Source organism: Oncorhynchus kisutch, linkage group LG19, assembly GCF_002021735.2.
Source record: "Oncorhynchus kisutch isolate 150728-3 linkage group LG19, Okis_V2, whole genome shotgun sequence".
Classification (NCBI taxonomy): domain Eukaryota; kingdom Metazoa; phylum Chordata; class Actinopteri; order Salmoniformes; family Salmonidae; genus Oncorhynchus; species Oncorhynchus kisutch.
The window spans coordinates 3,194,220-3,209,620 of record NC_034192.2 but is presented as its reverse complement, the minus strand read 5'-3'; the positions used below and the strand labels follow the sequence as shown (position 1 = coordinate 3,209,620).

The 15,401-nt window shown below is 41.6% G+C and overlaps 2 protein-coding genes across 2 annotated transcripts in view; both read right to left on the bottom strand.

Moving 5' to 3' along the window:
- The window catches only part of LOC109896588 (aryl hydrocarbon receptor nuclear translocator-like protein 2), a 30,026-nt gene extending 27,143 nt beyond the window's left edge, over positions 1-2,883 (bottom strand). The window contains exon 1 of the mRNA XM_031798035.1: positions 1,191-2,883. Within this exon, the coding sequence (XP_031653895.1) occupies positions 1,191-1,248 (58 nt within the window). The 5' untranslated portion in view covers positions 1,249-2,883. The remainder of the gene's footprint in view (positions 1-1,190) is intronic.
- A 3,336-nt stretch (positions 2,884-6,219) lies between these two features.
- Positions 6,220-15,284, bottom strand: LOC109896586 (serine/threonine-protein kinase 38-like). Its single transcript, XM_020490861.2, has 13 exons — positions 14,894-15,284; positions 13,023-13,162; positions 12,651-12,702; positions 12,376-12,498; positions 11,945-12,152; positions 11,050-11,204; positions 10,796-10,898; positions 10,608-10,669; positions 10,257-10,374; positions 9,982-10,105; positions 9,447-9,542; positions 9,163-9,254; positions 6,220-8,816 (listed from the first exon to the last, which is right to left on the bottom strand). The coding sequence occupies exons 2-13, from the start codon at positions 13,154-13,156 to the stop codon at positions 8,692-8,694; spliced, it is 1,392 nt and encodes a 463-aa protein (XP_020346450.2). The 5' UTR covers positions 13,157-13,162; positions 14,894-15,284; the 3' UTR covers positions 6,220-8,691.
- Between the last annotated feature and the right edge of the window lie 117 nt (positions 15,285-15,401).

Sequence of the window (15,401 nt, the reverse complement as noted above, 5' to 3'; positions counted from 1 at the left end):
CAAATTACATATTGGCCAAAGCGCAGCTAGCCTACTTGATGTAGCATATAGGCTCAATTAAAATGTGCCGGGCAGGCCTATACATTTTTTACAAATGTTTTATGCTGAAAATATATATTATTTTCAAAGGAGCGACATGAGTGACCATATTCAATTACATTCATAACATGTACATTACTGGATGTTATGGACAAATTACAGAGTGGGAAATTGTTATTAAACATGCATGCAGCATATTAGCCTAGCTTGCACGTTCGGGAACGAACAATAATTGTTTTGGGCTGCGTTCTAATAAATCCACCCACCCACCTTGAGAATTGGGAAACTTTTTCATAACTCACTTATTGAAAATATTCTTTAACATTTTACCATGCATCGCCAGAATCACAATGCGGTCATGGAGATCAAGTTACGAACATGTGGCAATGCATCAGAATGCTTTAAAACATGGGAAATTCTCGTCACCAAAAATACAAATTTGCCGCGATACATTGAAATTCTACAACTATGAAAACATGTAGGCTAGGATATGACTTTAGGCTACCCAAACGCATATATAAAACATAATTTGGGCTATACGTGCGACTGAACAGGATATGGTGCAAACTTAATCCAAACATACATTTCGTGATTGGTGCCATTTTATTTGATTAACAGGCTAACCGACATAGATTATTAGTCTAGGCAAAATTACCAAAGGCATGAACAGATCTATTTTACACAAGGTTTACCATAAATACAATTCCACCATGCACATATTCTAATCAAATCACGCCAACTCCTACCTGCGAAATTACATGGTAAAATGCCACAAATATGTTCAAAATTATTAAACTTCCACAAGCGCGTCCTAGGACTTCTTCGAGTGTGCGTTTGCTCCATTGATCTACATTTTGGGGGAGAACCAAAATTGTTTTTCAAAGCGAAAGACATGGAAACAGCTCCCCTCAATCCCACCCGGCGCATAGCATCGACTACAATAAATTATTATCACCTCATAACCAAGAGAACTCACACGTGGTGCTTTCAAGACAACTCGGAAAGATCAGAACCTCCAAATGAAAATGTGCGTACGGTTTTTGCGTAGAGTTTCCTATTGGTTGATTCTGATCTTTTTCATCCTGGAGCTCAGTTTACGAGTTTCCGAGTTCGAGTTGTCTTGAACGCGATACAAATAGGTGTACCAGTACCTGATCGTTTGTCTGCGGTCCCGTCATTGCCGCCGGCGGCTAAATTCTCTAAGGACATGGTTGGATCCGGTCAGCAGCAGCCCGGCGCCGCAGAACATGAGCAAGTGGTAGTGTAGCCCAAATGTGGTATAAGTAGCCTACTGTAGGAGAGATGGTGAGAAGAGGCGGGGGATTGTTGTATAAATTTACTTTCTTTTTTCCTCCCCTCTCTCTGTACTAATGCGGGGTGGGGGTAGACATGCACGTGCAGGTCTACGTTTGTAAGGATAAAGTAGCCTCCTGGGTAATGAGGACACAACTCCAGGAAAACTCGGAAGAGGTCAATCTGTCTTCTCCTCTATCACCAGTCACCACGACACTCGCATTCATTCACTCAAACCACCCGTGAAGGGGACACTGTTCCTTGCATTCACACGCAATCGTTTCGTGGGCCATAGTCTAGCCCAGAGCAAGTAGGACAACCATTTATGAAAGTATTCTGCATGAGTCCATTATCAATAGGCTCATATTTCAGCCTGATTTAAGAATGAAACGTTCATTTTATCCTCTAAAACGATAGGCTAAAGTGTCATTTTGCATGTATTTAAGGGAAAAGTGATGGTCTATATAGGCTACTACACAGGCTCCCTATAATTGAACGGTTTCGTGTTGTGAGTGATAACACTGCTTTCTCGGGTAAATATCCGTGTCCAACCTGACAAATTGCCATATATAAGTAAACTCATTCGAGTGGTCTTTTTTCCCCCTCTTTCGAACATATTTGTCTCTCACCTGTTGTTATTCGAGACCTCTGCACGATACTTTTTGTAAGTGGTAAGTGTGCACGTGCCAAACAACGCGTTGAACTAAATATTGTTGCGTTATACAACCATTATAACCGTCACGTGTAGCAGCTGTCTCGTAAACCTGTCTGAAGCCCGGGGTGTAATCATTCGTTCAAACAGTTGCATTCCGTTTTGCAACTAAACAAGTTTCTATTGGACAAATTAAGGCAAGTCACTCCACGTTCGTTCCGTTTGCTTCCGTTTAAGAAACGGTTTGCAACTGAATCGGCGGAATTGAATACAGCAAGTCGACAGCGAAAGTAAACGTGCGTCCCAGAGCACTTTACAGCCCCACATACAACGTTATATAAATGTGTGAAGAAAAAAATAAAATTGTAGAGGTTAGTTTTAAGCGTCATGGATTGAGGACATTTACAACGAGTTGCCTTTTACGCATGACCATTTGTCACTGTGATATCTTAATTGTCACGACACTGCGAATAAATACATTGCACCACGACTTTGCCTCCATGTATTTACGCTACCATCTAGCCTACAAAACATTGTCATAAGTCTGTAAAATAGGCTGTGTTTTGGCAAAACATCTTGCCTTGGCTAATAATAGGCCTATGCATCTGAGTGACAATAGATTAATCCAATCATAGGCTACAACCGTGAGACAGGATTTATTGTTGTGTAGCCATAGCATTGTAGTTCTACATGCGATGTCACAACATCCTTCATTTAGATAAAAAGGTACAACTGTATTTGCGTCATCAGTGGCTAAGAAGATCCGCCCCATCTCTACAAGTGCATGCGAACTTAATACATGAATGTTTGGAAATTAACATCATATTTCCCAGCATTAAACATTTATGGCAATTTAGCTAGTTAGCTTTCTAGCTAATTTGTCCTATTTAGCTAGCTAATTTGTCCTGGGATATAAACATTGAGTTGTTATTTTACCTGAAATGCACAAGATCCTCTACTCCGCCAATTAATCCACACATAAAACGGTCAACCGAATCGTTTCTAGTCATCACTCTTCCTTCCAGGCCTTTTCTTCTCTTGACTTTATATTGCGATTGGCAACTTTCATAAATTAGGTGCATTACCGCCACTGACCTCGTTTGTCTTTCACTCACCCACGTGGGTATAACCAATGAGATGGTACATGGGTACCTGCTTCTATAAACCAATGAGGAGATGGGAGAGACAGGACTTGCAGCGTGATCTGCATCAGAAATAGAACTGAATTCTATTTTAGCCCGTGGCAACGCAGACGCTCGTTGGCGTGCGCGAGCAGTGTGGGTGCAATCATTGAATAACAGATTTCTAAATTTATTTTGCAACGCTCACGCACGCGACTCGAGCGGTGTAGTCAGCCTGTTAGACATCCTTGGTCAGTGTTCAGTTATTCCATTTACCATTCAGTAACACTGGAGCATTGTCCTGAGGCAACAGGTAATGGGCATGCAAAACAATGACCGATTAGAACCTATTGAATAAAACAAAAGCTACAAAACTAAGGCTGCGTTTACACAGGAGGACCAGTTCTGATAAAATTTCCACAAATGTGTCTCCCCCCAATCAGATCATCTCTGATAAATATCTGATGTGAAAATATCTAAATGTGGTTGGTCAAAAGACTAATTAGTGGGGGGAAAAATATCAGAATTGGGCTGCCTGTGCAAGACCTTATGAGACAGAGGCCATTTTCTCAAGTTAATTTGGTTTTGGCGAGGTACACGGTCATTGCCATTGATCTTTCATGGAAATACAGTGGGGCAAAAAAGTATTTAGTCAGCCACCAATTGTGCAAGTTCTCCCACTTAAATAGATCAGAGGCCTGTAATTTTCATCATATGTACACTTCAATTATGACAGGCAAAATGAGAAGATAAAAATCCAGAAAATCACATTGTAGGATTTTTAATGAATTTATTAGCAAATTATGGTGGAAAATAAGTATTTGGTCAATAACAAAAGTTTATCTCAATACTTTGTTATATACCCTTTGTTGGTGTAACAGTATAATTTTAGACCGCCCCCTCGCCCATACCCGGGCGCGAACCAGGGACTCTCTGCACACATCAACAGTCACCCTCGAAGCATCGTTACCCATCGCTCCACAAAAGCCGCAGCCCTTGCAGAGCAAGGGGAACTACTACTTCAAGGTCTCAGAGCAAGTGACGTCACCGATTGAAACACTATTTAGCGCACACTGCTAACTAAGCTAGCCTTTTCACATCCGTTACACTGGCAATGACAGAGGTCAAACGTTTTCTGTAAGTCTTCACAAGGTTTTCACACACTGTTGCTGGTATTTTGGCCCATTCCTCCATGCAGATCTCCTCTAGAGCAGTGATGTTTTGGGGCTGTTGCTGGGCAACACGGACTTTCCATTCCCTCCAAAGATTTTCTATGGGGATGAGATCTGGAGACTGGCTAGGCCACTCCAGGACCTTGAAATGCTTCTTACGAAGCCACTCCTTCGTTGCCCGGGCGGTGTGTTTGGGATCATTGTCATGCTGAAAGACCCAGCCACTTTTCATCTTCAATGCCCTTGCTGATGGAAGGAGGTTTTCACTCAATCTCACGATACATGGCCCCATTCATTCTTTCCTTTACACGGATCAGTCGTCCTGGTCCCTTTGCAGAAAAACAGCCCCAAAGCATGATGTTTCCACCCCCATGCTTCACAGTAGGTATGGTGTTCTTTGGATGCAACTCAGCATTCTTTGTCCTCCAAACACAACGAGTTGAGTTTTTACCAAAAAGTTATATTTTGGTTTCATCTGACCATATGACATTCTCCCAATCTTCTTCTGGATCATACAAATGCTCTCTAGCAAACGTCAGACGGGCCTGGACATGTACTGGCTTAAGCAGGGGGACACGTCTGGCACTGCAGGATTTGAGTCCCTGGCAGCGTAGTGTGTTACTGATGGAAGGCTTTGTTACTTTGGTCCCAGCTCTCTGCAGGTCATTCACTAGGTCCCCCCGTGTGGTTCTGGGATTTATGCTCACCGTTCTTGTGATCATTTTGACCCCACGGGGTGAGATCTTGCGTGGAGCCCCAGATCGAGGGAGATTATCAGTAGTCTTGTATGTCTTCCATTTCCTAATAATTGCTCCCACCGTTGATTTCTTCAAACCAAGCTGCTTACCTATTGCAGATTCAGTCTTCCCAGCCTGGTGCAGGTCTACAATTTTGTAGTTGAAGTGTCATAGTTGAAGTGTACCTATGATGAAAATTACAGGCCTCTCATCTTTTTAAGTGGGAGAACTTGCACAATTGGTGGCTGACTATATACCCTTTTGCCCTTACTGTATATACATCACGGTAGGTTTCCAGTTCAGTCATATCTATGTGGCTCCCTAACTAGTTAATAAAAACAGCGATTATAAATGTAACAAACAAGTAATCTATTGCAGTTATACAATATGCACTACAATCACTTAGTCCAACTGTCAAGACCATAATTCAAAGTAGCCTATATTATGAGATTGTACCTGGAATATACTGCTGTGAAAGACAGTTGAACAACTGTTTTATATCAAGTCTTCCATCCAAGGAAATCATCTTCCGAGCTCCTTTCCCAGGAAAAGGAAACGGGCGTCATTAAAACATTAGCACATAAATTATTTTCCCCACAAAAATTCCTAACAATCCAGGTTTCCATACAACCAGGTTTCCACCCCCCCCCCCCCCCCCCCCCCCCCCCTATAAAATGTTGGTGGAAACTCCTTTACGGGCATGTATTGCAAGTAAACTTGGGAGTTACGCGATATTGTGTGTTAGGGAAAACATGCAGTTTATTACACTGCAGATTAAATAAATTAGGATGAATTTCACCTGAAGTGAAAAGTGAACAGTGATGAGCTTGATGCTCCTTTCCAATAAACAACGATGGTCTTATTCTGGTGACATGATCGATGCTTGGCTGCCTTTTCACAAAACAAAGGTTGCTGGATCGAATCCCTGAGTTGACAAGGTCAAAAAAATCTGTCTTTCCGCCCCTCAACAAGGCAGTTAACCCCGTTCCCCGGTAGACCGCCATTGTAAATAACAATTTGTTCTTAGCTGATTTGCCTAGTTAAATAAAACAATTAAACATTTACCCATAATAATCTCATCGTGTAGGTAGACTTCCCGCACGTATACGCGAGCTGTTGGCTACAGCGCAATTGCCAATACCAGAGTGGGCACATTGACTATATAACGTAACATTTGTTCTGACAAAACCATCAGTAGAGTTAAATGCGATAGAAACCAATCTAGCTTGTCTTTTTTATTCGGTACATTGGAATTGAACCGCAAAAGTTTTTGTATGTGCACTGCGTCATCACGCACAGACTTTTATCCACAACAAGTCAATTTGATGGAAATCTTTCTGGTAGGAAAATACACATTGTTTTTAATACAGATTTTAGAATATTCGCATGAAAATCGGTCACTAATTGGATGGAAACCTATCAGCATTTTGTGCAAATCCCCTACCACACATGCACAACCCCTCCCTGCTCTCTCCCAGTGCCAACCCAGTTATATTAAAGGGATAGTTCACCCAAATGACAAGTATTTGTGCCACAAATGCTAAAACATTAACATTTGGTAACAAAGCATAGACTGCTTAAAGGATAGAAACCAATGTGTAATTTTGTCATTTGGGTGAACTATCCCTTTAATATATTTTGTAACATGTTCTAGTGAAAGACAAATGGAGTTCAGAATGAACAAATGCATCAAATAATGAATTTGAGTCAACTTATGAAAAGTAGTTTAGAGAAGAGTTACATAAACAATGTTTTAATTTCCCTTCTTGAATCATTTAAAAGTTAATGGGATACTTTAGGATTTTGGAAATGAGGCCCTTTATCTACTTCCCCAGAGTCAGATGAAGTCCTGGTTACCCTTTTAGGTCTGTGTCCAGTATGACGTTACTTAGAGGTAGTTTCGCAAGTTAATGCTAACTAGCGTTAGCGCCATAACTGGAAGTCTATGGGCATCTTTCTGCATTGTTATATTTTAGGTATTTCGTTTTAGTCATCAACACTTTCATTCGTCATTAACACATGATGCACCCTAATTTGTGGTGTGTTTACTACTGCAAACATTTGGGGATTTATCAATTTGTTCATTGTCAAAATAAATCATTTGATCCATTGAATTTACACCTGCTCCAGATCACATAGCATTTGAACTTTGACCTGTGCCAGATAGCCAGGGCAACATTACATTAATTTAGTTTATTGGATATGCAAGTTGTGCTGACCACCTCTGCACAACTAAATCAGAATCGCTGAAATGTGAATATCTATATTTATGACATCACACACAGCGTGTGTTCACTAAAGGGTGACTATAAAAAGTTACATTTAATTAAATGTAGTTCCTAACTTAAATGGATGCATTTTGGGGAGCGATGTGAAGATCAAACATGATTTCCGATGTACTTAAAAATATAAAAAGGCGCCATCTTTGTCAATAAATTTGAACAGAAATGTAATTACTGTAAAATTAGACTAAGCGAAATGACATTGCCACGAGCAGCACCGCAGATATTGACATGAGCGAGATGCAAGACATTGCTCTCCCGCAGTCACACACAGCATCTGCACTTCATACCGTATACAGCCTGGTAGCCACGAGACCAAAAAAGCAGAGAAGTTGAGTATCACGCTTCAACACTCTTAGTTGTTGTGGAAATTGACCCAATATGCCATCTACTTTCTGCATCATATTGCTACCTTTAAGTATTAGCCTTGAGTTGTCAATGACATCCATGACTCGTCCTCTAACTTGCAAAAACAAATCTGATTCTACATTACCGTTCCTTACGTCAACCACTAGAATAAAAGTTTTCTATGCATCTTTGACACCATTAAATCATTTAGAGATATTAATTCCAGATTATCAAGGCATTAAATAGACACCACAATGTATCTATGGCTCTGGGATTAATCCATGTATGGATGGCTCACCATACTCCCATGTTAGCAGCTAACGTTCCATGACGGAAGGATTACATTGTAACTAGAATGAAACTTTTTGGCTAACATGGCACCCATAAAAGACTTGAAACGTTAGAACTTTTTATACCTACAAGTTTAGAAAAAGTTTACTTTATATTAACTATATGCATTTATCTTCAGTCATATGAGGACACTAGGATAACCCTCAACGAATACCCTGTGTGTGGGGCAGTCCTTCTACAGTGTTTTAGACCCTGCAAATCAGTGTGTAAACATGCAGATATGATGGTCGCTTTCCCCTGCTCAAACGTTGCATATCTCGTCATCAACTACGCTGTCGGGCACCAGATTGCTATAACATGTGGTTAGCCAATAGGTAAAATACCTATCCAAGTGTTGTAAGATCTGGCTCACTTCAGCAACGCCTGGGCAGAGGAACATGCCCATTGATTTAGACACCTAGTAGTAGTCATTTCAAAAAGGGAAGTTCTGTTTTTTCAGGTTGAGTGACCATCAAACATTAAGTTGTAAAACAAACTTCCCCATTAACAGCCCAAGCAAGGCCTAAGACGATACATGTATTATTTATATCCCTGTTCCTCTTGCCATTGGTGCCCCAATGGATCTGTGACCAAACAGAAAAACCCCAGTGAAGCATGAAACCAAGAACCTCATCATTCTTGATCCTGCGCTTTCAGCACAGCAGGGGTTTACCGCCCAACCCTGTGTCCACATTGTCTCTCCCATTTTCCCTCATCTCAGGCCTTCCCTGCCTTCATGTATGTGGGGATGGTGCCTCGCTGAGTCAGCCCCTCAAACCTCTTGTAGGTGTAGTTCAGGAACACCCAGTCCTTCGATTTGTCTGGTTCTGTCACGTTGGAAACTGAAACAAGATTGTAAATGATATACAACAGTGTATTAAGATTAATACCAGTGTTATTGTCTCCTCCTTGCCACTAGAGGGCAATGCTGAATAGGAAATTAATCTAGACCTCAGAACTGTAGGAATGTGTGAATAACAGGACTATGGGTCCTATTTAATCAAAATTGGAGTTGCGCCAGAGATGACTCAAAAGATTCCTGTACACCAAAGCAAACCTCCTGCACTACAGCACAAATGTTTCTTCTGCTTTAATAGTTTACATTTTTATAATTTCATGCTTATCGTGAAGAACTTTGAGCTGCATTTCATGTATGAAAATTTGTAATAGAGACAAAGTGATTATTACCTGGCTGAAGGATGTCCGATTCTGGGAACTCATCAAAGTTCGATGTGTCATCAATGCTCTTGATCTCAATGGAGATGGCGGCTGGTCTTTCCCTATGGAAGGAAGGCAAATGTGAGCCGTTGGTCTATTTAAAACCTTTTTCCAAATGCATTTTGCTGAAACGCATCAAAGACAACCCAATGAAGGCTACGTGACTTGGCTTTTGTTGGGGATGTGATTGCAGGTTATACCTCCTTTACGATATTGCCATCACACATGCAAGTCCTGAAGAACAAAACACATACCTGATGTGTTCCCAGTCCACAGGCTCAAAGAAGGCGTGACTCTTCATCTCCTCAATGCTCACAGCACCAACACGGTTCTCAGCGTCATTACAGTACCTGAAATGGATTCATGTTGTTGGAGCACCAAAGCCTTTGTTTGACAAGAGGAAATCCATTGCGCTGAAATAAAATGTCTACTTCACTGCAGTTTGATACTGCATGTTTTTGTGGATGTGAATGGAATAATTCATGTGATCATTTTGGTAACTCAGCCTGCAGATAAGACTTACGATCCAGTTATAATGCATTTTAAGACATGACATTACCATCTTATGTCTTGTTAATGATCATGACTGAGTAACAGCTATTTTGAGTTAGTTTCAAATTGTCTAAATTGGGAGACATAGGCCTAACATAAGACTCATACATGTTTATAACAAGTACTAAAGATTTATACCAGTAAAGTGCTATAATAATTTTTTTCCTAAGAGGACAATACACTCTGATACAAATACACACTAATGGATATCCTATAAGGTATCATATGACCACAAACCTGAGAATCAAGTCCTTGGCCCGCTCTGAGATGGGTACTTCGGGGGGGAAGACCAAGGTCTCCTTCCAATTCATCACCTTCCTATATGTCTCCTGGGGTGTTTCAGAACAGAACGGGGGGTACCCTGAGAGACACACCAGGGGAGAATGTCAGTATGTTACAAAGTAGGAACAATGAGTTAGGATGTTATTTCAGAAAGTTAGCTGGCCATCTTTGAGTTCATAATGAAACACGGACTTGGGCATGTTGTAATTGACTCGGTTACATAGACATACCTATCAGCATCTCATACATGATGACCCCCAGAGACCACCAGTCACAGAGCTTGTTGTATCCCGTCTGCAGGAACACCTCTGGGGCAATGTAGTCCGGTGTTCCCACTGTGGAGTAGGCCTGTTGGTTAAACAAACAGATGGGGAGAACCTAATAAGTAAAACCAACCCAAAGGCTACAGTATTGGGTGTGCTTGTTTCACAGCCCATGGTCTGTGGTGCTAAGAGGATCCTTAACAAAAAACACTAATGAGATCCCTGAGAGGGATCCTGCTCAAAGGACCAATGAGAAGGGCGGTACCAAAGATATAATGGGCGGTAAAATATATAGCCTCCACATGCACAAACTCTTACCAGTTGCCTCCGGTTCTTCTTCCATGTCTCTGCTTTTCTCTTTGAGTTCATGTTTTGGAAGGCTGTGGAAGATTGCAAGTTCAAAGACATGGCAGTGTTCTACCATAAAAACCACTGAATAAACAAATTATATTTTGTCTGAGTGAAAATAAAAGTGAATGATTCACAAGTTGTAAAGAGTGACTCACAGAAGTCACTGGGAGGGTTGTGTGTGAGGTTCCTGTAGAACTCTGTACGGTGGGCTTTCTTCAGTCCTGTACACAGACCAAAATCAGACAGCTTTACATGGCCCTGCAGAATAGAAAAATAAAAGACTCTCCGATCACACCTTCAATACAAAATGGTTATTATAAACATTAATTGGCCATCTGTAAGTGAATGCTTCTCTGAGCATGTGTCTGTTTGTGTACAGGGGTAGGCCTGGACCAGGCCAGTGTCTCACCCTGGAGTCCAGAAGCAGGTTATCAGGTTTGATGTCTCTGTGGATGAAGCCCAGCTGGTGGATAGAGTCGATGGCCAGGACGGTCTCAGCTATGTAGAACTGGGTAGCCTCTTCAGACAGGGTGTCCTTTTTCATCAGTAGGGTCATCATGTCACCTGCACATTTAATTGATATTAATGGCACTATGCCACTAACCCCCTGTTTAACAGATGACCAATTAAATTAAACAATACACTCAGTGGCCAGTTTCTTAGGTACGCCCATCTAGGTACACCCACCTCTTTGCCTCAACAGCCAGAATTCGTCAGGGCATGGATAGTACAAGGTGTGGCGGTCAAATGTTGCACAATTGGTATCAAGGGACCTAACGTGTGCCAGGAAAACATTCCCCACACCATTACCACCAGCCTGTACCGTAGACACCAGACAGGATGGGTCCATGGACTCATGCTGCTTAAGCCAAAACCAGATGCTGCCATCAGCATGACACAACAAGAACCGGGATTGGTCAGACCAAATTACACTCATGTTTGTTAATTACACTCGTTGTTAATTACACTCAACGGAGCTGCTGGTAAACTTAAACATACATTTTTGGCCAGGTTAGAGTTCACACCTCACTCTTTCAATTACAATGTGGGGAGGTTAAAATAATGGAAAACTATCTACCAAATCTATTAAATTATTGCTTCTCCTTGACATCATCATTCACCTGATAAGATGTGAAAATAGTTTATTACTAACATGATGGGAAAGGTTAAAGATCCCTGCTCTAGATGGTCTCTATGTACACTGTGTAATGTCACTATATTTATTACCAGTAATTATATGGAATTTTAAAAAATGGTTTGATGTCATTTGTAGAGTCAGACTGTGGCCAGCAAGAGAGACCCACCTCCAGGTAGAAACTCCATGATGAGGTAGAGGTTCCTCTTATCCTGGAAACTGTAGAACATCTTAACCACCCAGGCCCCGTCCGCCTCCACCAAGATGTCCCTTTCTGCCCGAATATGAGCCACCTGCTCCTTCTCCAACATGTCAGCTTTCCTCAAGATCTTCATGGCATATATGTGCCCGGTGTCTTTTTTCTGCACCAAGCGGACCTGAGGACAAACTTTGGAGTCACACATGAGTATGCCACATTTGAGAGGATTAAGTGTAATTAGTTGCTAACTGCTTTATAAATGAGTGGTCAGACCAAACCATGCATTGCAAACCTTGAAAACTTCAGTAAAGACCATATTAATCCACAATCAATACCAGCATACATGCAAAGGTACATATAAAGAAAATAAACTGGAGAGAGAGAGATATATCATAACACACCTCTCCAAAGGCGCCTCGACCAATGACCTTTAGTGACTCAAAGTCATCCAGGCCCAGCCGGGTCCTCTTCAGCCGCAGGAACTCTGTTTCCTTCCTGGCGTGCTGAGAGCGTCGCATTACCTTCTGTTGAGGAACAGAGACACCAATAATCAGTTCCATTTGGCTTCCTCTAAAATAGTAGATGTGACAAACATGCAAAGAAAGTGCTACCCACGACATTGATTCCAATCCATTATTGGAATTAAAGCCATCATTCCACACGAGTGGAGGTTTACCTCTTCATCTATCAAGCCTTCGTCATCCATGACTTTCTCCAGCTTCTTCTGCCTGGAAAAACAGTGGGGAACATGCAGGTATTCTGAAACAGTCCGCCCCAGTCTAGTTAATCTGAAACCAGTCTACCCCAGTCTAGTTACTCTAAAACAGTCTGGCTAAACAGTTGTGATGCTAGCTCACGAATGTGAGGATGCCCGGGTTGGAATAAACCCCAGCCATTTTATAAAGAACAAAGTCTCGCTTTCTCAACATAACAACCCACCATTTGAGTCCTCTTAAAATTTTTGCCTAAAACAAGTTTGCATTGTCAAATGCAAATATTCAGAACACGTGGCTGTCACATGCATGGGTTGCCTATAGGAGCCACACACCTCGTCTCTCGCTCCTCGTGTTGTGTCAGCAGAGTGCTGTAGAAGTTCTCCACTGTCAGCTTGGCCACGGTCACCCTCTCCCGGGTGTGGTTGCTCATGGGAAGGGCAGCTGCAGTCCCTCCCGTCATGGCCATACTATCCTATAGGGCAAAGGGAAACAATGACAACACTGACAGGTCCAATACACATGTACTGATATTCAACATAAGTCTACTGTACATTCAATAGCTTTTAGTTCCAGTTGAGTAATATCTGAGACATTGTATTGCTACTGTCTCTTACGAGCAGTGAGGAGCCTGTTTAAACTGGTCTTTGTGTAATACAGACCAGTGATGCCCATGCTAACACATGTTACTGCTGTACTATTCGTAGCATATCTTATGTAAATTCATCCAATGTAGATGGGTATAGATTGCATTTGGATGACTGTTCGTGCTAGTTGGGTTGTTAGGTTAATCGGATATTTCTTGATTAAATCTTGTATTATTTGTGTTCTTGCTTTACATTTTATTGCATTTTTAGGAGCTAGTAACATAAGCATTTTGCTGCACCCACTATAACATCTGCGAAACAGTGTAAACATTGATTTGATGTAAGTTCACTTTCTTGAAAGACAGGTGCAGAGAGAGGGGCCATTGTGTGCAGTGGGGGGAAAAAAAGAATGTTAACAAACATGCAACCAAGAAACCTAGTGGTCTCCACCCTGCGAGTCAGCACCGGACAGGAAGCAACTCCCCTTCAGCATGAAAAGACCCAGTCATGATGCCAGAGGGAGGGGGACTGTCTGGGACACATACACACAGCCAAAAAGAACACCAAGCTACATGCCCTTAGCTACATCTCAATAGGCAGCGAGGAAGAGTGTCTTGGGGGAACTGGTCACTAGGGTTGAGCTCATGTACCAGGCCAATGAATCACAACAATTTCCTTATGCCTGTTTTCATGAGTTGTGCACCAGGCTCCTGCTCCGGTTACCTAAAACTTCAACCTTGACATTTCTTCTGCTTCACCTATGCAAAGGCCATCTTTAATTATACTATTAGGTATGTCAATTTAGCAACAACACATTGCATTTTCCTGAGATTTAAGCTAGTAGTGATGTCCTTTGTTATGTGGATTTCAGACATTCAGCAGGGTAGCCTAGTGGTTAGAGCATTGGACTAGTAACCGGAAGGTTGCAAGTTCAAACCCCCGAGCTGACAAGGTACAACCTGTCGTTCTGCCCCTGAACAGGCAGTTAACCCACTGTTCCTAGGCTGTCAATGAAAATAAGAATTTGTTCTGAACTGACTTGCCTGGTAAAATAAAATATCTCATCACTACTCAGGCATAATTGAAATAGGGCTATTGCTGATGGCCTTACCAAAGCTTGTGATGTTTGATTTGAAACCAGTGTTTCGAAGGGCCCACTGTTATTTTAGCATTTTTAACTATTGAATTTCATACCTAGCTAGATCCAAAATTGAAAATGATTGGACTTAGACGCAAAATTAGAATGTAATTTAATGAAAAAAACACGTCCTTACAATGACTCAATGTCTATAAGAAGATGCCCATTATGAAGACGCTGTTTATGTGACGCCAGTGTTTATAATAAGGACAGTACGAGCAGGTGATAATGAATACGTCATTGCCATGATTTGTGCGTTGGGGTGCGTAACAAACAAATCAAATCAAATTTATTTACAGACGTAAACATGACAAAACCACAGGTATACATGCAACGAGACAAGTCTGCCAAAAATAAGAGAACTGCATTGAATGCTATCACTCTTCAGTTGCTGATCGACGTTGACCATAATGTCAAAACTATACCGAAAAGCCCTCCCACCAGACAGACAGACGTGGGTTTAATAATAGCTTTTACCTACCTCTGTATCCTGCTCCAGATTCAATTGATGGCTAGGCTAGCTGCCTAGCCCTGCTCCAATATGACAGAATTTAGGTCCGTAAATTTGGCTACGGGATGAGGGGAAAGACTCGACGTTCAGTACTAGCTATCTAGCGTGAACTAGCTTCACACATTACAAACACGGACGGTGTATGGAGAAAATAAGACTTGAGTCAATGACAACTATTTCTGATATTTAACAAGACTATCAGTACAAGGTTTTGGTAAACGTTGCTCGTCTCCTTTCATCCATCTTCGACCTCGAACCCACCCTATAAATAGTGAAATACCCAATTAACGTTACTCCGGGAATTGATGCATTAAATACATAATGCTCTCACTCCACGTAAGTACATGCTACATGAATGACACCTAGATTTGCCAATAGAAGAAGAGAACATTAAAGGGATGTTTATTTTAACCAATCGCTCGTGGAAATATTTGGGGACGTAACCTGGCTATCTACCAATCAGAGGAAAGTAATATGC

Coding starts and splice junctions, on each gene's coding strand:
- LOC109896586 (XM_020490861.2), bottom strand. CDS start 13,156: ATGGCCATGACGGGAGGGACTGCAGCTGCCCTTCCCATGAGCAACCAC. Junction 12,153..12,375: donor GTCGAGGCGCCTTTGGAGAG/GTGTGTTATGAT, acceptor GTTTGTCCTCAG/GTCCGCTTGGTGCAGAAAAA. Junction 10,899..11,049: donor ACCTGCTTCTGGACTCCAGG/GTGAGACACTGG, acceptor TCTATTCTGCAG/GGCCATGTAAAGCTGTCTGA.